Here is a 25,976-nt window from a genome sequence, read left to right as displayed (position 1 = left end):
ATTGTGTTAATGACAATATAGTTATATATAAAAAACAATTTTTTGTTATATTGTTGTATTGTGTTAATGACAATATAGTTATATATAAAAAACAATTTTTTGTTATATTGTTGTATTGTGTTAATGACAATATAGTTATATATAAAAACAATTTTTTGTTATATTGTTGTATTGTGTTAATGACAATATAGTTATATATAAAAAACAATTTTTTGTTATATTGTTGTATTGTGTTAATGACAATATAGTTATATATAAAAAAACAATTTTTTGTTATATTGTTGTATTGTGTTAATGACAATATAGTTATATATAAAAAACAATTTTTTGTTATATTGTTGTATTGTGTTAATGACAATATAGTTATATATAAAAAACAATTTTTTGTTATATTGTTGTATTGTGTTAATGACAATATAGTTATATATAAAAAAATGACTTACTTTTGCCCAGGCAACTGTAAATATGAAACATTTTCATAGAATCACCTAAAAACAATAATCAACAAGAGGCTAATTCATTTTAAATTGAAGAATATAATATGAGTTGTCTACCTTAAGTTTAAAAATGTTCATCTTTAGCTATGTAGCGATAAGTATTGGGGCAATATTTTGTTAAACTAAAATACGAAACTAAAGGATGTTTTTTTCGCAGGTGGTGAACTTTAAATTAAAATAAATCACAGAAAAATATTTTTATTAGACAAATATGTTGTTTATTTCATAGAATAATTTTTGGCATTTATAATTTGAATAAAATTAATTATAATTTAAATAAAATTAATTATAGTTTAAATAAAATTAATTATAGTTTAAATAAAATTAATTATAGTTTAAATACGATTTCGACCCTGTGGCCCGAGATTCATGCATATATATTGTAATCTAGAGGTCCAATTTTCACAAACTCTATGCATTAAATTAAGATGTATTTCGGTAATAACGCTTCAAATGTTGTCTTCCAAGTGGTCTATTGTGTCTTGTACATCAGTGTATACATGGGACTTAACATATTCTCAAAGAAAATAATCTAATATGATTAAATTGCATAAACGATGTTATCAGTTAACGAGTCTATTTTATTAAATTATTCGTTCATCAAATGTTTCAAAAAGATTTTCCAAATAAATTTACACAATTTGCAAACGCTGCTCGTGTCAGTCTCTTCATGATGAATTGCCAAACGAAGTTGAACTCAAAATAACTGATAGTTGCCAAATCTGAAACTAAAGAAAGTAGAGTTGTCAATTTAAAGTTCGCCGCCTCTAAAAATACACCCTGTTTATAGTCACTTTGTCATTTAATTTCAAAATAAATTATAACACTTTTTTTTTTTTAAATATTTTTCAGTACCCACATTAATGATGAAAACACAGATGACGTGGATGGGAATAGTCAAGCAGCTACAGGTGTAATTGGAATCGGTCAGGTGGATCACTCAGAATCGTCAAAGGATTCTTGCGCAATCTTAAAACCTGCAACACTCATAGCAACCAACCCAGAAGTTGAGAACGTTGTAACGAGCTCTGTTGATGTTGAACGCAAACCTCCAACTCCCAAGCAAAGAAAACAGAAAACTGTGCCACCCGAAAAGAAAGGCAACCATATTTTTAAAGATAGCGCAGAACCTCTCACTACTCATGAAGAGACGCAAGGAACCGTCAACGTGGAAGTGAAGCCCCCAGTTCCCAGACGAAGAAAAACAAAATCGGCTACAGCAGAACAGAAAGGTGGCGTTGTTGGTTAAGATGATATAGGACCTGTCGTTGCTGTTGGAGCCAAACAAAAAACCTTAGTTAACGAAGAGAGCGAAACGGACAAACTGTGTGACATCTCTGATGAGGATGAGAATGTTCATATCATTGTTTAATGGAGCAAAATTGTAATTTAATCATTATATATATATATATATATATATATATATATATATATATATATATATATATATATATATATATATATATATATATATATATATATATATATATATATATATATATGAAGAATAAAATACACGATATTTCATAAAATTTGTGTTGTGGAGACAGAGTGTATGAAAGCCAAACTGAAAACCCAATTAAACGCAGGTAAAATAAAAACAAATGAGAAATTGGCTGATTTCGTTCGGACAAACAAACATCTTCAGAAAAAAATGCAGATTTGAACATTTTTTTTGAAAAACGATACAAGAAAAAGAGATGCAAAACGAAATGTTTTTGGCGCATGCGTAACTATTTGCAAGTATGCAGCGCATGTGCGAAAAGACGTTAATTTGAAAATGAAAAGAAATGCACACTTTTTCAATGAACGTCTTTTTGAATGCGCTGCACGTTTTCAAATACTTACGTATGCGAGAAAAACGCCGTAATTTGCATTTTCTTTCCTCTGTTGTTCCATTTTTCTAAAAACTTTCCAAATCTTCACTTCTATTTTGATTTGAGCGAAACTGGCAAATCTTTTGCTTGTTTTTATTTTTCCTGTGTTTAATTATTTTTTTATTGTCTTCTTTTATAAGCACACACACATATATGTGCGTGTGTGTATGTGTGTTTTGTTGTGGCCTTATTCATAAGACGCGGGTGCTTGATAACCAAGAATAAATATCTTTGAAGAAATGGAAACTGTAAATATAAAATAAACATTTTACTTAAAATTTTATATATATATATATATATATATATATATATATATATATATATATATATATATATATATATATATTATTTTAAACTATGTAAAAAAAAAGAAAGAAATCAACACTGTATGAAAATAGATTTACTTGACCTAGAGGCCGCAGATAGTGTGAAATGGATAGTCACAAGAAAGTATTTTTTCTGTGTAAACTTTATATATATATATATATATATATATATATGCAAACATTGAGAAGATTGTAGACCAAGAAAATGTTAATGTTTTATTACAAGTCAAGATAAATGCAAACATGTCCGTAATAATGTCATAGAAAACAGATCAGTTTCGGAAGTTGTTTTTTTTTTTTAGCTAAAAGTGAAATTAAAAAGACCAACATGATTACTAAGTAAAACATTGAAACGTCGATCTATACAAGGACGAAAGGGTTTAAATGTTTTCACTTTATGCACATTTATTCATTCATTTTTTTTTTTTTTTTTTTTTCTTTTTTTTTGCAATGGATTTGATTTTAACAAATTGTTACAATTCGTTAAAAGACCGTCCTTGTCCATCAGCAATAAGCAATGTTTGGACATGAGTCGATTTAGAGACGTGGATTGATCAACGCTGTCAGCACTAAGCAATCATTTATTCAAAATGCTTACATAGTGGCAGAAACAACAAACAAAAAACGTCTAGCAGACTGCATCCATGTTTTATTTTGCTAATAAAGAATGTATCTTGTTATTTAAACAATCAAGGGAGATCATCCGGGTCATAATATTGTATGTATTTACCTTTATTGATCACTAATTTTGGTAACATTCATTCTCATATTTTTACTTTGCATAGCATTTCTCCAAGTCTCCAACTTAAAAAGTAGATTTTCCATTTTTTCACAAACAAACACTAAATCATCAGCATCTCTTCCTAACGATCCATATGAAACGCACTGGATAACACTTCAACAACACTGGATAACACTTCAACAACACTGGATAACACTTCAACAACACTGGATAACACTTCAACAACACTGGATAACACTTCAACAACACTGGATAGCACTTCAACAACACTGGATAACACTTCAACAACACTGGATAACACTTCAACAACACTGGATAGCACTTCAACAACACTGGATAACACTTCAACAACACTGGATAACACTTCAACAACACTGGATAGCACTTCAACAACACTGGATAACACTTCAACAACACTGGATAACACTTCAACAACACTGGATAACACTTCAACAACACTGGATAACACTTCAACAACACTGGATAACACTTCAACAACACTGGATAACACTTCAACAACACTGGATAACACTTCAACAACACTGGATAACACTTCAACAACACTGGATAACACTTCAACAACACTGGATAACACTTCAACAACACTGGATAACACTTCAACAACACTGGATAACACTTCAACAACACTGGATAGCACTTCAACAACACTGGATAACACTTCAACAACACTGGATAACACTTCAACAACACTGGATAACACTTCAACAACACTGGATAACACTTCAACAACACTGGATAACACTTCAACAACACTGGATAACACTTCAACAACACTGGATAACACTTCAACAACACTGGATAACACTTCAACAACACTGGATAACACTTCAACAATACTGGATAGCACTTCAACAACACTGGATAACACTTCAACAACACTGGATAACACTTCAACAACACTGGATAGCACTTCAACAACACTGGATAACACTTCAACAACACTGGATAACACTTCAACAACACTGGATAACACTTCAACAACACTGGATAACACTTCAACAACACTGGATAACACTTCAACAACACTGGATAACACTTCAACAACACTGGATAACACTTCAACAACACTGGATAACACTTCAACAACACTGGATAACACTTCAACAACACTGGATAGCACTTCAACAACACTGGATAACACTTCAACAACACTGGATAACACTTCAACAACACTGGATAGCACTTCAACAACACTGGATAACACTTCAACAACACTGGATAACACTTCAACAACACTGGATAACACTTCAACAACACTGGATAACACGCACTGGATAACACTTCAACAACACTGGATAACACTTCAACAACACTGGATAACACTTCTTAGCTGAAAAGCAACAAACCCAGCATCTCAAATCTCTAATACGTAATCACACTTTAACATTAAAGCTATCACTAAATGTGTTGGTCATATTAACACAATTTTGAATAAAGACGATATTATGGAATGTAATGCATTAATCGATTACGTTTGCAATTATAAAATTTATCCCATGAAGAAGAACTCCCGGTGTAAAATGACCATGGTTGTAGAAGATTTTGCCTGCGCTTAAAATTCACACTGAAATCTACAATTTGTTTGAAAGGGTCAGTTTTGCAGGGAAATTTCACCATCCTTTCATATACAACCCCTGATATTTCAAAATGGTCACCCATCTTATATTGCTCATGCTCACTGTTGCTTAACTTTGGTGAGTAATGCGGTACCAAATTGAAAACTGAAACCTACACAATAGAAAAATGGTTTCAAAAATGACTTTAAAATTCAGACCCAAATAGCATTTAAGCTCACAAATCAAACTTCAACCAATTATTTGTTATTGTTGTACCATGTTCTTAGCAATATAATAATGTACTTTACAATTTACTTTTAAAATTACTCATTCTAACCTACACGACTGGTAATATGAAACGTTTAAATTGTTAAAAAACAGTAAGGGGGATAACTCATCTTTTACTTAAAGAATATAATAGGAGTTGTCTACCTCACAACTAAAATTTTATTTCTTTTTCTGTGTGTGTTTTTTTATTATTAAATTTTTTGTTGTAAGATCACAAGAAATATTAATTTTGAGATAGCTGCAAATAAACATTAAAAATGACTTCAAGCATCCGGGCAACGTCGAGTATGCGCATCTTGTAATATAATAATTGTATATTATGATAAAACTAAGATATTCAGGAACATTTTGAAAAAGGTTCCTGGTTTTCAAATGTAAACCTGGCCTAACTAGATACAACACTGTTCATCGTCTTATTGTTTAAGGCCATGACTTTAATTTTTTTAACTCCTCATTTGAAAACAATGCTCCTGTTGATCATGTATCATTTCAAATTTCATTGTTCTGATTTTTATGTGATTGAAAATATAAATAAAAGAAAATCGTATTTTAAATCTTAATAAAATTTTTAAAAATTGTTATCTTTACATTTGAAAATAATTGTTACTTTTGTTTTCTATGATTCCAAAAAAATTGTAATAGCTTGAGTTTTATTGATTTTTTAAAAACATTTTTCTACATTTTTTATGAGTTTTTTTTTTTTGTATTATTGTAAAAAAGTACCCTTTTCTAAATCTCCCCTCCTCCATCCCCTAAAAAACAAAATCTACTTTTTAGGCGATTATACGTGAACACCTTGGAAAACTTGGCAGAATGGAGAAAAGAAAAACATTTTGTTTAATTTAGAGTGACGGATCAGTTTTGCATATAAATTTAACGTAAAATGAACCCCAATTTTCGGGCCATTCTAGCATTTTATTACAATTAATAGTTTTTCTAGCATTTTATTACAATTAATAGTTTTTCTAGCATTTTATTACAATTAATAGTTTTTCTAGCATTTTATTACAATTAATAGTTTTTCTAGCATTTTATTACAATTAATAGTTTTTCTAGCATTTTATTACAATTAAGTTTTTCTAGCATTTTATTACAATTAATAGTTTTTCTAGCATTTTATTACAATTAATAGTTTTTCTAGCATTTTATTACAATTAATAGTTTTTCTAGCATTTTATTGCAATTTTTTCTGACTTTAGATTCGTGGTAAAAAAAATTAATTAACTGCCTTAAAATGCTAGAATGGCTCTAAAATAAGGGATGATTTTATATTAAATTTATATACGAAATATATGCTAAAAATAATTTGTTTTTATTGTTTCCACCAAGTCTTTTTTAGAGTGGTCACACATAATTGCCTAAAAAAGCAGAATCTCATTTTTGAGAATAGAGATAATCTACAAAGTTTTCTGTTTTTTTTTCTTTTTTTCTTTTACTCATTCCTGATAAGAATGCAACTTAAAATCCAAAACCAATCAATATTTGAAGGCTTACACAGAATACGTGTGATTGTGTACAGGGCATTTCCTGGCTTCCTCCCAACATTCTCTTTTTGGCTTCTGGCATCAGAGATTTTGGCTCAAACTTCTTTAAGTACAAGACCTGAAGAAACAACTACATTTGGGAAGGGGTTAGGGAAGGGGGTAGGGTTAGGCCCAACGAAAGTTGAATCATTATTTCCTCCTGGTGTTGTATATCATCCCAGTATAAATATCTTGAAACAAATAACGCAACTCATTCTTTTAAAACAGCTGTAGAAGAATTTCTGTTGCAGAGAATTTGAATGAAATGAACTCTACAAACAGAATAGTTTTGCAACATTTTTCTTTTTCATTACAAGATGCAATTTTCAAACAAAGTACGGATGTAAATGCCGAGACGTGTGTGAAGAAAAAAACTATAAAAAGAGCATGTGTACAAACCGATGATCACATCCAAGAGCACATTCGAGATCACGTTCGAAATGACGTTTTAGAGGTCGGAGAAAAGGAGCACCATCATGTTTTGTTCGGGAAAATGTCCAGTAATAAGGGTCTATCTTACAAAAAAAAGGAGTCGAGTTATTATTTGTCTTATGCTCCTTGCAATGTACTCTGCTACAATGTATTGGGTCTACATGAGTAAACTTGGGTAACATTACAATTCTATAAAGCTTTATATCTAGAATCCTTATTCCAATTTTGGTCTAAATGCATAACATGATTTTGACTCTAAAAAAAAACAATGCTTAAGCTTAAGGGGTTTTAAGAAGAAATTGAAATTCAGAAAATCCTGTTTAATTGGTGTTTAATAATTATGGATCAAATTACTGCAAGTCCGATAAATCTTAACTGTTCAAATGGAACGTCGTACACATATTATACCCCATTAAAAACCTGTCAAAATAAACTAAAATACATTAAAATTTGGAGAATATTTATTGATTGATGCTTAATTTCGTATATTATTAAGATTTAACATAAATTGAAGGTATTTGAATTTTTATGAAACGTTTATACCCCCTTTTGCCTCCTTTGGGTTAAACTAAATATAGCCTACACTCTTATGCCCAGTAAATGTCCAAAATTTCTAATGATCAGTTAATTAGATTAGAAGTGAATCGTGTGCATAGAAACGTAGACACATACCTAACTTTATATATAGATATACATTTTTCAAAATGATTTTTTATTACAGGTGGATAGTGCATAATAGAATTATGCACGACATGTTGATGAATTATGCACGACATGTTGATGAATTATGCACGACATGTTGATGAATCTGAATCAATTGCACTTCAAATCTTTGTGTTTTCCTTTGACCTCATGTAATTTTAAATCTTTCAACATTTGTAGTTATGTTCCTAGTTATTTGACGATACATGTTTGATTAAAAATCTTTGCTTTCACAGAATTACTTATTCGTATTTGGATTCTTCAGATTACTATTCTCATCTTGAATGTCATTTTCACAATGTTTTGGTCGATGTAACCTCCGACCTTCTGCAGATGTATCTTGTTGAACTCAAAAATGTTTTTGTCGAACTTGGGAATTTGGACAGAATTTCCAACGGAACCCTTTATTTACTTCACTGGAGTAGCATGTTCTCGTTCCATCAGCCATGACTGGATAGAGGGCCTGTGTAATTCGCAATTGTATTTTTTGGTTTTCCACATCGAGAATTGAACCTTCGACTTTGATTTTTCCAAGTGCTCTAATAACTGCACCATGAGGTCCTTGACCAAGGACCAATGACATCGTGGTTAGAATGAAAATGACACGATGAGGACATTAGTTCAAAGAATCCAAATGATACAAATAACCAATCCTCATCTCAAAAATTCAGAAATTCATAATTGATTGCCTTTTGACATTGATCTGTTTTAAAGGATAACCAGTTTTTTTGTGCAAGAAATTGTAAGACAATGGATGAAAACTCAGATGTGGAGAAAGCATATTTGGATGGTGAAGCCATTGAGATTTTTGTGAAGTTTTATCTTTTCATGAGATAACTGGATCACAGGGTGGAGCAGGTGCTAGTGTGATTGCAAGAGTTATGAATGGATGAAGTAAATTAAGGGGAATTTTGTCATTATTAACAAGCAGAGCATTAACATAGTTGACCAAGGAAAGAGTCTATCAGGCATCTGTATGAAGTGTGATGATCTGTGTCAGTGAAACCTGCTCAGTGAGGGTTGAGGAAATGCATTGCATGAAGAGGAAAAGATATAAAAACAATACAGTGCATGTGTAATGTGAGTCTTAAAGGCAGATTTAGATCTGATGACCTCAGAGGGAGATTAAATCTGAACATTAAATGATATGCGTGCAGAAGAGTAGACTTTGATGGTATGGTCACATTGAAAGAATGAATGAGAGTTTTTGGGTTTGTAGATGTAGGACAATTGAGGTCGTGATGCAACCTTGTACACACGTTTTCCCTCGGAACCCAACACGTTGTATGCAGTCGATGTCGCAAAGGAGACTAAAACAAAGAACAACTCAAACTCAATTTTCGTGTAACAACGACATTTATTCTGGATACTTCACCCAAATAAACCGTCATCATGCTTTTTTTCTTTGATCTCTGTCCTCTCGAACGTGCTCTCGAACGTTATCGTGAGTTCAGTTCACAGAGGAAACCAACGAAACATTGGAAAATTTAATAAAAATGGTCTTGAAAGGAAGAGTAATAAAGACCTGGGCAGAGTTAGGCTAGTTTGGAAGTCAATTTCAGCAATGGATATGATAATGTTTATTTAAAGCACTGGTTACTTTTTGAGTTTATTCTTGCAAATGAAATGAGGCGTTGTTTAATATCTTTATCATTATTATCTATTTATTTTGTGTATCAAATAACGTCGATTTGTATGCGATTTAAAAACATTTTTGTATGTTTTTATAAAGTTGCCGTAATTTTTTTAGTTGTGTTTTAATGTGCTTTAATGTAATGGAGTTTGTTTGAAGTGCTGTTTCAATTTTGATTTGTGCAAATAATAATTTATTGCAATTAATGCCGGAACCAGTTTTAACCGGAATTATTGTGCTTAATGGTAAAACGCACCCATTTTATCAGAAATGTAAAAACAAAAAGTTATAAATTCTTGTTTATGATAATAAAAAAAACTCTTTCTATTCGTCTCTCTTTTTTCATACAATTATGCTGATGATAATATGATGATGATGATGATAATATGATGATGATGATAATAATAATAATAATAATAATAATAATATCATTAGAGAGAAATGAGCATCGGAATATAAGAATCAGAGAGAGAGAGAGAGAGAGAGAGAGAGAGAGAGAGAGAGAGAGAGAGAGAGTGTGTTTGTGTGATGGGGAGAGAAAGTGTGAGTGAAATCGATGTCGCCTTGTTGGATTAAACCATCCCCGTTGAAGAAAAAATCGATATATTCCCCTAACTAAAACTCGTTAATAAGTGATGTATTAAAAACTGCCTGATTACCTCCCCTTTATTATAACTCTTTTATATACATCAAACTAGATATTTGTGTCAACTCGACTTGGTGTTGCAACTGCACTACAGAAATAAGTACATTTTGTTTTCTCTTTGGCATTATTAATTATAGCATCAACAGACAAAGGTTGTTGCTTTCGTTTATTTAATGCAAACAGATTTTGTGCAAGAAATATAAGACATTGGAGACGGTTGAGGACTCAAATTTGGAGAAAATGTATTTGAATAGCAAAGCTATTGATACTGTTCAAAAAATTTTGTTACCTTGGAGCACAAGATGATGCCGGTGCTAGTGTGATTACAAGAGTCTGGAATGAATGAAGTAAGTTTAGAAAACTTTTGTCATTACTAACCAGCAGTGTTATCACTATTGACCAAGGAAAGAGTCTATCAGGCATGTGTATACAGTGTGGTGATGTACGGATGTGAAAACCGGTGTTGGACATGTGTTGCATGGATAGAAATGATTTGAGAATGATATGGTGGGTGTGTAATGTGGGTCTTAAAGACAAACTTAGTCCTGATGAGTTGAGAGAAAAATAAAATCTCGACAATATACGGAGACTGCAATAGTATTGCCACATTGAAAGAATGACTATTATTCATTTTGTTGTAATACGTGTGTGGTGTTGCTTGCCATGCATATCTTTGCTACGTGTGAATAACACGTTCTTGTATTTCTTGTTATCCAGGTATCCAATAAACCCTAGGTTATTGTGACCCGCCAAAAAGTAAACTGTACTTATCTAGGGTGAAGGGTAGTGGATGTAGAACAGTTAGGGTAGCAGGGTTAGTTCATAAGAGAAGGCCAAGGAAAACTAAAATGTTAATGTCCTTCTTTGAATTGATGTTAAATCAGCTGTTACACTTTGACTTTGTGATGCTCGTCAAAATCCAAGTCTCTTTCTTATCATTTGTTGGCAGACACAAAACTTTTTGCCTTTCCTTCTTTACACAATCTTCAGTACGCATTCAAATGAGCAAAATTTCAAACTTTTCTGTTAAATTTAACGTTTATTTATATTACACGCTTTCAACTCATTTAAAATTCATATTAAATTCATTATTACAACGTCCTAAACAGATTCACTGTGTTCATACGCACATTTTCAAAAAGTAGTGCTTTACTAAAATGGCGATTATTAATTTTAAAAAACTGTCGCAATTTTCATTACAAAAACATGGGAAGAAGTGATAAAAATGGAACTGTAAAGAAAGAGGGATAAATAAAGACCTGGCCAGAGATAGATAAGTCCAGAAGTCAATTTCTTAAAGTCACGAAATATATACTAGTCTGAAAAAATGTATGTTAAAGCGAATACAATGATGACTGTAGTTAGGATTGAAACTTCAACCTCTAGAAGAATATCATTTGGAACTGATTGTTAATTAGCACCTTTAATCGTTGAGCCACGGGTTCAAATCAAAAAATGAAGAAGGTAAGAGGTTACATCGGTTGAAACGTTAAAATAATAATTTAGATGAAAATAGTCCAAATAATACAAATTATTAATTATAGTCTCAAAAATTCAGAATTAGTTTAAAAATTAATTTAAAAAAAAAAATACCATTTTTATAATTATAACATTTAGAAAACTGAATAATGTTATATAATTTTTTTATTCAAGAATTAAAATTATTTTTATTGTTGTTTCTGAGATTTTCTTTGTAAAAACAACATATTCATTTCTTCTCTTCATTTTCTTGTGGAAAGAGAAATGTACGGTTCTGATGTCACTGATGAGTGGTGTTGTCTGAATTGATGCGTATTTGCATAAAAATTGAAGATATCTGAATTTCACAAATCTGCTATTTGTTTCCTTTGCACTAAATTAAATTAAACTAAATATAGCTTACATTATCAACCCTTTTGCTGAACAGCTGCTCCATAATTCATACTGATCAGTTAATTAGTCCAGGAGTAAATCCGATACAAAAATAAAAACATAAACATACACACACACATAGCTAAGTTTTATACAAATAGAAATAAATTTAATTTTAACAATTGAGCATATTTTAGGTAGAACGACTCAGGTTAAATGTGGTTTTTGTGGTGATTGCTAATTCGTTTGGTTAACTAGGATGGACAGAGAATGACCCCCTTTCATACTCACACTTTTGATGGCCTTGTGCCTAACTTTTAAAAATGTATTTCAGACTTTTGTAAAATAATAATTCAAAGTGTAGTATCTGTTTGGTTCTCAGTTAATGAAGATCCTTCTTGACTGAGGTAATTTAAATTTTTGTCCCAATCCAGAATATCCCTTTTAAGGAGTTGGATTTTCTCCATTTTAAAAAACGACCTTTTGTCGAACTTTGCTTCCCTGTTGACGACAGCATGGTCGTCTTCAAGTCCAATATTAACAAATAGATGTTTATCTATAAAAGTGGAATTGTCTGTGTGTGTACATTTCCCTACCAAACTACTCTGTCAATTTTCAGTGTACAGACTCGAGATTTGGGAAAATTTGGCTGCGAAGAGGTCAAAGTTGAAAAAGTTGACCTTTGCAGACTCTACCAAACTTCTCTGCCAATTTTGGGTCTAAACGCTTGAAATTTTAAATGTAGGTTACCTGGACATGAGTCGAACTTCTTAATATATATACATATGCACGTAAAGTTATGAACAATTCATCGGAGCCGAGCAAAGCAGAGCTGAACTGCTAGTAGTTAAATAAAATACCTTTTAGGTAAATCCTGTAACGTCTAAGCAGATGGATGTCCATTAAATATGGATGTCCATTAAATATGGATGTCCATTAAATATGGATGTCCATTAAATATGGATGTCAACATTTTGCTTTTTCCAACAAGAACCAATGCTTCAATTATTGATCTTTAAACTAGTCAAGATTTTTTTACATAAACATTTATTTTTCTGGTAAGGATTTGATTTTCTGACAATTTTTTCATTCCTGGTCTTTTGTTTTAGGAATGTCAAGGAAAGATTTTGATTGAATCTGATGAGACACGTGAAATTTTCTTCCCTGTGAGACTTCATGCCTGACAGAGGAGGAGTGCTTCATCTTCACTATGAGTCATCAGCATCAATCGCCTCCGCCCACAAAGTTTTCTTGTACACCTCTGCCCACTTCTCCCATATGTTGAACTTATGACCTTTCACGGAAGTCGAAGAAAAAAAATTCACTTGACTTTATAAGACGAAATATTTCAATAAAATAAAATCATAGAAGCTTTTACAAAAAACAAAAAAAACAAAAAAACAAATAAACAAAAAAAAAAATGAAATCCTTGTTGTGATGGAATGGAATGTCTTATAAAGTCAAGTGAATTTTTTTTCTTCGAATTTTGTTGTTTAATAATACACATGACTCGAATGAAATTTAATTTGATGCACAGTGGAGTTTAACTATATACAGAGTGATGACTAATAAGTGGAGTGAAGTCATATATGGAGGGATGGCTAATGAGTGAAGTATGACTAGATGATTAGATATAGTTATATCAATGAGTGGAGTGTGATGAGATATGGAGTGATGGCTAATGAGTGAAGTATGACTAGATGATTATATATAGAGTTATATTAATGAGTGGAGTGTGATGAGATATGGAGTGATGGCTGATGAGTGAAGATGACTAGAGTATTAGATATAGAGTTATATTAATGAGTGGAGTATGATGAGATATGGAGTGATGGCTAATGAGTGAAGTGTGACTAGATTATTAGATATAGATTAATATTAATTAGTGGAGTGTGATGGGATATGGAGTGATGGCTAATAAGAGAAGTGTGATTAGATGATTAGATATAGATTTATATGAATGAGTGGAGTGTTACGGGATATGGAGTGATGGCTAATGAGTTAAGTGTGACTAGATGATTAGATATAGATTTATATTAATGAGTGGAGTGTGATGAGATATGGAGTGATGGCTAATGAGAGAAGTGTGACTAGATGATTAGATATAGATTTATATGAATGAGTGGAGTGTGATGGGATATGGAGTGATGGCTAATGAGTGAAGTGTGACTAGATGATTAGATATAGATTTATATTAATGAGTGGAGTGTGATGGGATATAGAGTGATGGCTAATAAGTTAAGTGTGACTAGATAATTAGATATAGATTTATATTAATGAGTGAAGTGTGATGGGATATGGAGTGATGGCAAATGAGAGAAGTGTGACTAGATGATTAGATATAGATTTATATTAATGAGTGGAGTGTGATGGGATATGGAGTGATGGCTAATGAGTTAAGTGTGACTAGATGATTAGATATAGATTTATATTAATGAGTGAAGTGTGATGGGATATGGAGTGATGGCAAATGAGAGAAGTGTGACTAGATGATTAGATATAGATTTATATTAATGAGTGGAGTGTGATGGGATATGGAGTTATGGCTAATGAGTGAAGTGTGACTAGATGATTAAATATAGAGTTATATTAATGAGTGGAGTGTGATGGGATATGGAGTGATTGCTAAAGAGTGAAGTGTGACTAGATGATTAGATATAGATTTATATTAATGAGTGGAGTGTGATGGGATATGGAGTGATGGCTAATGAGTGAAGTGTGACTAGATGATTAGATATAGATTTATATTAATGAGTGGAGTGTGATGGGATATGGAGTGATGGCTAATGAGTGAAGTGTGACAAGATGATTAGACATAGAGTTATATTAATGAGTGGAGTGTGATGGGATATGGAGTGATGGCTAATGAGTGAAGTTTGACTAGATGATTAGATATAGATTTATATTAATGAGTGGAGTGTGATGGGATATGGAGTGATGGCTAATGAGTGAAGTGTGACTAGATGATTAGATATAGATTTATATTAATGAGTGGAGTGTGATGGGATATGGAGTGATGGCTAATAAGTGAAATGTGACTAGATAATTAGATATAGATTTATATTAATGAGTAGAGTGTGATGGGATATGGAGTGAGGGCTAATGAGTGAAGTGTGACTAGATGATTAGATATAGATTTATATTAATGAGTGGAGTGTGATGGGATATGGAGTGATGGCTAATGAGTGAAGTGTGACTAGATAATTAGATATAGATTTATATTAATGAGTGGAGTGTGAAGGGATATGGAGTGAGGGCTAATGAGTGAAGTGTGACTAGATGATTAGATATAGATTTATATTAATGAGTGGAGTGTGATGGGATATGGAGTGAGGGCTAATGAGTGAAGTGTGACTAGATGATTAGATATAGATTTATATTAATGAGTGGAGTGTGATGGGATATAGAGTGAGGGCTAATGAGTGAAGTGTGACTAGATAATTAGATATAGATTTATATTAATGAGTGGAGTGTGATGAGATATGGAGTGATGGCTAATGAGTGAAGTGTGACTAGATAATTAGATATAGATTTATATTAATGAGTGGAGTGTGATGGGATATGGAGTGAGGGCTAATGAGTGAAGTGTAACTAGATGATTAGATATAGATTTATATTAATGAGTGGAGTGTGATGGGATATGGAGTGATTGCTAATGAGTGAAGTGTGACTAGATGATTAGATATAGATTTATATTAATGAGTGGAGTGTGATGGGATATGGAGTGATGGCTAATAAGTGAAATGTGACTAGATAATTAGATATAGATTTATATTAATGAGTAGAGTGTGATGGGATATGGAGTGAGGGCTAATGAGTGAAGTGTGACTAGATGATTAGATATAGATTTATATTAATGAGTGGAGTGTGATGGGATATGGAGTGATGGCTAATGAGTGAAGTGTGACTAGATAATTAGATATAGATTTATATTAATGAGTGGAGTGTGAAGGGATATGGAGTGAGGGCTAATGAGTAAAGTGTGACTAGATGATTAGATATAGATTTATATTAATGAGTGGAGTGTGATGGGATATGGAGTGAGGGCTAATGAGTGAAGTGTGACTAGATGATTAGATATAGATTTATATTAATGAGTGGAGTGTGATGGGATATAGAGTGAGGGCTAATGAGTGAAGTGTGACTAGATAATTAGATATAGATTTATATTAATGAGTGGAGTGTGATGAGATATGGAGTGATGGCTAATGAGTGAAGTGTGACTAGATAATTAGATATAGATTTATATTAATGAGTGGAGTGTGATGGGATATGGAGTGAGGGCTAATGAGTGAAGTGTAACTAGATGATTAGATACAGATTTATATTAATGAGTGGAGTGTGATGGGATATGGAGTGATGGCTAATGAGTGAAGTGTGACTAGATAATTAGATATAGATTTATATTAATGAGTGGAGTGTGATGGGATATGGAGTGAGGGCTAATGAGTGAAGTGTGACTAGATGATTAGATATAGATTTATATTAATAAGTGGAGTGTGATGGGATATGGAGTGATGGCTAATGAGTGAAGTGTGACAAGATGATTAGACATAGAGTTATATTAATGAGTGGAGTGTGATGGGATATGGAGTGATGGCTAATAAGTGAAATGTGACTAGATGATTAGATATAGATTTATATTAATGAGTAGAGTGTGATGGGATATGGAGTGAGGGCTAATGAGTGAAGTGTGACTAGATGATTAGATATAGATTTATATTAATGAGTGGAGTGTGATGGGATATGGAGTGATGGCTAATGAGTGAAGTGTGACTAGATAATTAGATATAGATTTATATTAATGAGTGGAGTGTGATGGGATATGGAGTGAGGGCTAATGAGTGAAGTGTGACTAGATGATTAGATATAGATTTATATTAATGAGTGGAGTGTGATGGGATATGGAGTGATGGCTAATGAGTGGTGTGACTAGATGATTAGATATAGATTTATATTAATGAGTGGAGTGTGATGGGATATGGAGTGATGGTTAATGAGTGAAGTGTGACTAGATAATTAGATATAGATTTATATTAATGAGTGGAGTGTGATGGGATATGGAGTGATGGCTAATGAGTGGTGTGACAAGATGATTAGATATAGATTTATATTAATGAGTGGAGTGTGATGGGATATGGAGTGATGGCTAATAAGTGAAATGTGACTAGATAATTATATATAGATTTATATTAATGAGTAGAGTGTGATGAGATATGGAGTGATGGCTAATGAGTGAAGTGTGACTAGATGATTAGATATAGAGTTATATTAATGAGTGTAGTGTGATTGGATATGGAGTGATGGTTAATGAGTGAAGTGTGACTAGATGACTAGATATAGAGTTATATTAATGAGTGGAGTGTGATGGGATATGGAGTGAGGGCTAATGAGTGGTGTGACTAGATGATTAGATATAGATTTATATTAATGAGTGGAGTGTGATGGGATATGGAGTGATGGCCAATGAGAGAAGTGTGACTAGATGATTAGATATAGAGTTATATTAATGAGTGTAGTGTGATTGGATATGGAGTGATGGCTAATGAGAGAAGTGTGACTAGATGATTAGATATAGAGTTGTATTAATGAGTTGAGTGTAATGAGATATGGAGTGATGGCTAATGAGAGAAGTGTGACTAGATTATTAGATATAGATTAATATTAATTAGTGGAGTGTGATGGCATATGGAGTGATGGCTAATGAGAGAAGTGTGATTAGATGATTAGATATAGAGTTATATTAATGAGTGGAGTGTGAAGAGATATTGAGTGATGGCTAATGAGTGAAGTGTGACTAGATGATTAGATATAGAGTTATATTAATGAGTGGAGTGTGATGGGATATGGAGTGATTGCGAATGAGTGAAGTGTGAGTAGATGATTAGATATAGAGTTATATTAATGAGTGGAAGGTGATGAGATATGGAGTTATGGCTAATGAGGGAAGTGTGAGTAGATGATAAGATATAGATTTATATTAATGAGTGGAGTGTGATGGGATATGAAGTGATGGCTAATGAGAGAGGTGTGACTAGATGATTAGATATAGAATTATATTAATGAGTTGAGTGTGATGTGATATTGAGTGATGGCTAATGAGAGAAGTGTGACTAGATGATTAGATATGGAGTTATATTAATGAGTGGAGTGTAATTAGATATAGAGTGATGGCTAATGAGTGAAGTGTGAGTAGATGATAAGATATAGATTTATATTAATGAGTGGAGTGTGATTGGATATGGAGTGATGGCTAATGAGTGAAGTGTGACAAGATGATTAGACATAGAGTTATATTAATGAGTGGAGTGTGATGGGATATTGAGTGATGGCTAATGAGTGAAGTTTGACTAGATGATTAGATATAGATTTATATTAATGAGTGGAGTGTGATGGGATATGGAGTGATGGCTAATGAGTGGTCTGACTAGATGATTAGATATAGATTAATATTAATGAGTGGAGTGTGATGGGATATGGAGTGATGGTTAATGAGTGAAGTGTGACTAGATAATTAGATAAAGATTTATATTAATGAGTGGAGTGTGATGGGATATGGAGTGATGGTTAATGAGTTAACTGTTACTAGATGATTAGATATAGAGTTATATTAATGAGTGGAGTGTGATGGGATATGGAGTGATGGTTAATGAGTGAAGTGTGACTAGATAATTAGATATAGATTTATATTAATGAGTGGAGTGTGATGGGATATGGAGTGATGGCTAATGAGTGGTGTGCCTAGATGATTAGATATAGATTTATATTAATGAGTGGAGTGTGATGGGATATGGAGTGATGGCTAATAAGTGAAATGTGACTAGATAATTTGATATAGATTTATATTAATGAGTAGAGTGTGATGAGATATGGAGTGAGGCCTAATGAGTGAAGTGTGACTAGATGATTAGATATAGAGTTATATCAATGAGTGTAGTGTGATTGGATATGGAGTGATGGTTAATGAGTGAAGTGTGACTAGATGATTAGATATAGATTTATATTAATGAGTGGAGTGTGATGGGATATGGAGTGATGGTTAATGAGTGAAGTGTGACTAGATAATTAGATATAGATTTATATTAATGAGTGGAGTGTGATGGGATATGGAGTGATGGCTAATGAGTAGTGTGACTAGATGATTAGATATAGAGTTATATTAATGAGTGGAGTGTGATGGGATATGGAGTGATTTCTAATGAGTGAAGTGTGACTAGATGACTAGATATAGAGTTATATTAATGAGTGGAGTGTGATGGGATATGGAGTGAGGGCTAATGAGTGGTGTGACTAGATGATTAGATATAGATTTATATTAATGAGTGGAGTGTGATGGGATATGGAGTGATGGCTAATGAGAGAAGTGTGACTAGATGATTAGATATAGAGTTGTATTAATGAGTTGAGTGTAATGAGATATGGAGTGATGGCTAATGAGAGAAGTGTGACTAGATTATTAGATATAGATTAATATTAATTAGTGGAGTGTGATGGCATATGGAGTGATGGCTAATGAGAGAAGTGTGATTAGATGATTTGATATAGATTTATATTAATGAGTGGAGTGTGAAGAGATATTGAGTGATGGCTAATGAGTGAAGTGTTGCTAGATGATTAGATATAGAGTTATATTTATGAGTGGAGTGTGATGGGATATGGAGTGATTGCTAATGAGTGAAGTGTGACTAGATGATTAGATATAGAGTTATATTAATGAGTGGAAGGTGATGAGATATGGAGTTATGGCTAATGAGTGAAGTGTGAGTGGATGATTAGATATAGATTTATATTAATGAGTGGAGTGTGATGGGATATGGAGTGATGGCTAATGAGAGAAGTGTGACTAGATGATTAGATATAGAGTTATATTAATGAGTGGTGCGTGATGGGATATGGAGTGATGGCTAATGAGAGAGGTCTGACTAGATTATTAGATATAGAATTATATTAATGAGTGGAGTGTGATTGGACATGGAGTGATGGCTGATGACTGAAGATGGCTAGAATATAAGACATAAAGTTATATTATTGAGTGGAGTGTCATGAGATATGGAGTGATGGCTAGTGAGTGAAGTGTGACTAGATGATTAGATATAGAGTTATATTAATGAGTAGAGTGTGATGAGATATGGAGTGATAGCTAATCATCTACTCATACTTCACTCATAAGCCATCACTCCATATCTCATTATCATTAGATATAGAGTTATATTAATGAGTGGCGTGTGATGAGATATGGAGTGATGGCTAATTATCTAGTCATACTTCACTCATAAGCCATCACTCCATATCTCATTATCATTAGATATAGAGTTATATTAATGAGTGGAGTGTATGAGATATGGAGTGATTGCTAATAAGTTAAGTGTGACTAGATGATTAGATATAGTTTTATAAATGAGTGGAGTGTGATGAGATATGGAGTGATGGCTAATCATCTAGTCATACTTCACTCATTAGCCATCACTCAATATCTGATTATCATTAGATATAAAGTTATATTAATGAGTGGCGTGTGATGAGATATGGAGTGATGGCTAATGAGTTAAGTGTGACTAGATGAGTAGATATAGAGTTATATTAATGAGTGGAGTGTATGAGACATGGAGTGATGGCTAATGAGTGAAGTGTGATTAAATGATGATGTATAGAGTAATATTAATGAGTGGAGTGTGATGAGATATGAAGTGATGGCTAATGATTGAAGTGTGACTAGGTTATTAGATATAGATTTATATTAATGAGTCGAGTGTATGAGATATGGAGTGATTGCTAATGAGTGAAGTGTGACTAGATGATTAGATATAGAGTTATATTAATGAGTGGAGTGTGATGGGATATGGAGTGATGGCTAATGAGTGAAGTGTGACTAGATGATTAGATATAGATTTATATTAATGAGTGGAGTGTGATGGGATATGGAGTGATGGCTAATGAGTGAAGTGTGACTAGATGATTAGATATAGATTTATAATAATGAGTGGAGTGTTATGGGATATGGAGTGATGGCTAATGAGTGAAGTTTGACTAGATGATTAGATATAGATTTATATTAATGAGTGGAGTGTGATGGGATATGGAGTGATGGCTAATAAGTGAAATGTGACTAGATAATTAGATATAGATTTATATTAATGAGTAGAGTGTGATGAGATATGGAGTGAGGGCTAATGAGTGACGTGTGACTAGAGGTTTAGATATAGATTTATATTAATGAGTGGAGTGTGATGAGATATGGAGTGATGGCTAATGAGTGGTGTGACTAGATGATTAGATATGGATTTATATTAATGAGTGGAGTGTGATTGGACATGGAGTGATGGCTGATGACTGAAGATGGCTAGAGTATAAGACATAGAGTTATATTATTGAGTGGAGTGTCATGAGATATGGAGTGATGGCTAATGAGTGAAGCGTGACTAGATGATTAGATACAGAGTTATATTAATGAGTGGAGTGTGATGAGATATGGAGTGATAGCTAATCATCTACTCATACTTCACTCATTAGCCATCACTCCATATCTCATTATCATTAGATATAGAGTTATATTAATGAGTGGCGTGTGATGAGATATGGAGTGATGGCTAATCATCTAGTCATACTTCACTCATTAGCCATCACTCCATATCTCATTATCATGAGATATAGAGTTATATTAATGAGTGGAGTGTGATGAGATATTAAGTGATTGCTAATGAGTGAAGTGTGACTAGATGATTAGATATAGATGTATATTAATGAGCGGAGTGTGATGAGATATGGAGAGATGGCTAATGAGTAAAGTGTGACTAGATGATTAGATATAGAGCTATATTAATGAGTGGTGTGTGATTAGATATAGAGTGATGGCTAATAATCTAATCATACTTCACTCATTAGCCATCACTTCATATCTCATTATAATTAGATATAGAGTTATATAAATGAGTGGCGTGTAATGAGATATGGAGTGATGGCTAATGAGAGAAGTGTGACTAGATAAAAAGATATAGAGTTATATTAATGAGTGGAGTGTATGAGATATGGTGTGATGGCTTATGGGTGAAGTGTGACTAGATGATTAGATATAGAGTTATATAATGAGTGGAGTGTGATGAGATATGGAGTGATGGCTAATGAAAGAAGTGTGACTAGATGATTAGATATAGAGTTATATAAATGAGTGGAGTGTGATGAGATATGGACTGATTGCTAATCATCTAGTCATACTTCACTCATTAGCCATCACTCCATATCTCATTATCATAAGATATAGAGTTATATTAATGAGTGGAGTGTAATGAGATATGGAGTGAAGTGTAACTAGATGATTAGATATAGAGTTATATAAATGAGTTGAGTGTGATGAGATATGAAGTGATGGCTAGTGAGTGAAGTGTAACTAGATGATTAGATATAGAGTTATATATATGAGTGGAGTGTGATTGGATATGGAGTGATGGCTAATGAGTGAAGTGTGACTAGATGATTAGATATAGAGTTATATTAATGAGTGGAGTGTGATGAGATATTAAGTGGTGGCTAATGAGTGAAGTGTGACTAGATGATTATATATAGAGTTATATTAATGAGTGGAGTGTGATGAGATATGGAGTGATGGCTAACCATCTAGTCATACTGCACTCATTAGCAATTACTCCATATCTCATTATCATTAGATATAGATTTATATTAATCAGTGGCGTGTGATGAGATATGGAGTGATGGCTAATGAGTTAGGTGTGACTAGATGATTAGATATAGAGTAATATTAATGAGTGGTGTGTGATGAGATATTGAGTGATGGCTAATGAGTGAAGTGTGACTAGATGATTAGATATAGAGTTACATTAATGAGTGGAGTGTATGAGATATGAAGTGATGGCTTATGAGTGAAGTGTGACTAGATGATTAGATATAGAGTTATATTAATGAGTGGAGTGTGATGAGATATGAAGTGATGGCTTATGAGTGAAGTGTAACTAGATGATTATATATAGAGTTATATTAATGAGTGGAGTGTGATGAGATATGGAGTGATGGCTAATCATCTAGTCATACTTCACTCATTAGCCATCACTCAATATCTCAATATCATTAGATATAGAGTTATATTAATGAGTGGCGTGTGATGAGATATGAAGTGATGGCTAATGAGTGAAGTGTGACTAGATGATTAGATATAGATTTATATTAATGAGTCGAGTGTATGAGATATGGAGTGATGGCTAATGAGTGAAGTGTGACTAGATGATTAGATATAGAGTTATATTAATGAGTGGAGTGTGATGAGATATGAAGTGATGGATAATGAGTGAAGTGCGACTAGATGATTAGATATAGTTATATTAATGAGTTGAGTGTGATGAGATATGAAGTGATTGCTAATTAGTGAAGTGTGACTAGATGATTAGATATAGATTTATATTAATGAGTGGAGTGTGATGAGATATGGATCGATGGCTAATGAGAGAAGTGTGACTAGATGATTAGATATAGATTTATATTAATGAGTGGAGTGTGATGAGATATGGAGGGATGGCTAATGAGAGAAGTGTGACTAGATGATAAGATATAGATTTATATTAATGAGTGCAGTGTGATGGGATATGGAGTGATGGCTAATGAGAGAAGTGTGACTAGATTATTAGATATAGATTAATATTAATTAGTGGAGTGTGATGGGATATGGAGTGATGGCTAATGAGAGAAGTGTGATTAGATTATTAGATATAGATTTATATTAATGAGATGAGTGTAAAGAGATATTGAGTGAGGGCTAATGAGTGAGGTGTGACTAGATGATAAGATATAGAGTTATATTAATGAGTTGAGTGTGATGGGATATGGAGTGATTGCTAATGAGTGAAGTGTGACTAGATGATTAGATATAGAATTATATTTATGAGTGGAGTGTGATGTGATATTGAGTGATGGCTAATGAGAGAAGTGTGACTAGATGATTAGATATAGAGTTATATGAATGAGTGGAGTGTGATGGGATATGGAGTGATTGCTAATGAGTGACGTGTGACTAGATGATTAGATATAGATTTATATTAATGAGTGGAGTGTCATGGGATATGGAGTGATGGCTAATGAGTTAAGTGTGACTAGATGATTAGATATAGATTTATATTAATGAGTGGAGTGTGATTGGATATGGAGTGATGGCTAATGAGTGAAGTGTGACTAGATGATTAGATAAAGAGTTATATTAATGAGTGGAGTGTGATTGGACATGGAGTGATGGCTGATGACTGAAGATGGCTAGAGTATAAGACATAGAGTTATATTATTGAGTGGAGTGTCATGAGATATGGAGTGATGTCTAATGAGTGAAGTGTGACTAGATGATTAGATATAGAGTTATATTAATTAGTGGAGTGTGATGAGATATGGAGTGATAGCTAATCATCTACTCATACTTCACTCATTAGCCATCACTCCATATCTCATTATCATTAGATATAGAGTTATATTAATGAGTGGCGTGTGATGAGATATGGAGTGATGGCTAATTATCTAGTCATACTTCACTCATTAGCCATCACTCCATATCTCATTATCATTAGATATAGAGTTATATTAATGAGTGAAGTGTGATGAGATATTAAGTGATTGCTAATGAGTGAAGTGTGACTAGATGATTAGATATAGAGGTATATTAATGAGTGGAGTGTATGAGATATGGAGTGATGGCTAATAAGTGAAGTGTGACTAGATGATTAGATATAGTTTTATAAATGAGTGGAGTGTGATAAGATATGGAGTGAGAGCTAATGAGAGAAGTGTGACTAGATGATTAGATATAGATGTATATTAATGAGTGGAGTGTGATGAGATATGGAGAGATAGCTAATGAGTAAAGTGTGACTAGATGATTAGATATAGAGCTATATTAATGAGTGGTGTGTGATTAGATATGGAGTGATGGCAAATAATCTAATCATACTTCACTCATTAGCCATCACTTCATATCTCATTATAATTAGATATAGAGTTATATAAATGAGTGGCGTGTGATGAGATATGGAGTGATGGCTAATGAGAGAAGTGTGACTAGATAATAAGATATAGAGTTATATTAATGAGTGGAGTGTATGAGATATGGTGTGATGGCTTATGGGTGAAGTGTGACTAGATGATTAGATATAGAGTTATATAATGAGTAGAGTGTGATGAGATATGGAGTGATGGCTAATGAAAGAAGTGTGACTAGATGATTAGATATAGAGTTATATAAATGAGTGGAGTGTGATGAGATATTGACTGATTGCTAATCATCTAGTCATACTTCACTCATTAGCCATCACTCCATATCTCATTATCATAAGATATAGAGTTATATTAATGAGTGGAGTGTAATGAGATATGGAGTGATGGCTAATAAGTGAAGTGTAACTAGATGATTAGATATAGAGTTATATTAATGAGTTGAGTGTGATGAGATATGAAGTGATGGCTAGTGAGTGAAGTGTAACTAGATGATTAGATATAGAGTTATATATATGAGTGGAGTGTGATTGGATATGGAGTGATGGCTAATGAGTGAAGTGTGACTAGATCATTAGATATAGATTTATATTAATGAGTGGAGTGTGATGAGATATGAAGTGATTGCTAATGAGTGAAGTGTGACTAGATGATTATATATAGAGTTATATTAATGAGTGGAGTGTGATGAGATATGGAGTGATGGCTAATCATCTAGTCATACTGCACTCATTAGCAATTACTCCATATCTCATTATCATTAGATATAGATTTATATTAATCAGTGGCGTGTGATGAGATATGGAGTGATGGCTAATGAGTTAAGTGTGACTAGATGATTAGATATAGAGTAATATTAATGAGTGGTGTGTGATGAGATATTGAGTGATGGCTAATGAGTGAA

General features: G+C 32.7%; 1 protein-coding gene across 1 annotated transcript in view; it reads left to right on the top strand.

Annotated features, from left to right (window-relative positions):
* Nucleotides 1-1,970, top strand: part of LOC145294141 (muscle-specific protein 300 kDa-like) — a 127,303-nt gene extending 125,333 nt beyond the window's left edge. Inside the window, exon 11 of the mRNA XM_080141246.1 lies at nucleotides 1,350-1,970. Coding sequence (XP_079997372.1) covers nucleotides 1,350-1,746 — 397 coding nt within the window. The 3' untranslated portion in view covers nucleotides 1,747-1,970. The remainder of the gene's footprint in view (nucleotides 1-1,349) is intronic.
* The last annotated feature ends 24,006 nt before the right edge of the window (nucleotides 1,971-25,976 follow it).

The sequence above is a fragment of the Euprymna scolopes genome, chromosome 15, assembly GCF_053919585.1.
Source record: "Euprymna scolopes isolate OS-2025 chromosome 15, ASM5391958v1, whole genome shotgun sequence".
NCBI lineage: Eukaryota > Metazoa > Mollusca > Cephalopoda > Sepiida > Sepiolidae > Euprymna > Euprymna scolopes.
The sequence above is the reverse complement of the archived record's forward strand: the minus strand, read 5'-3'. Positions and strand labels throughout refer to the sequence as shown.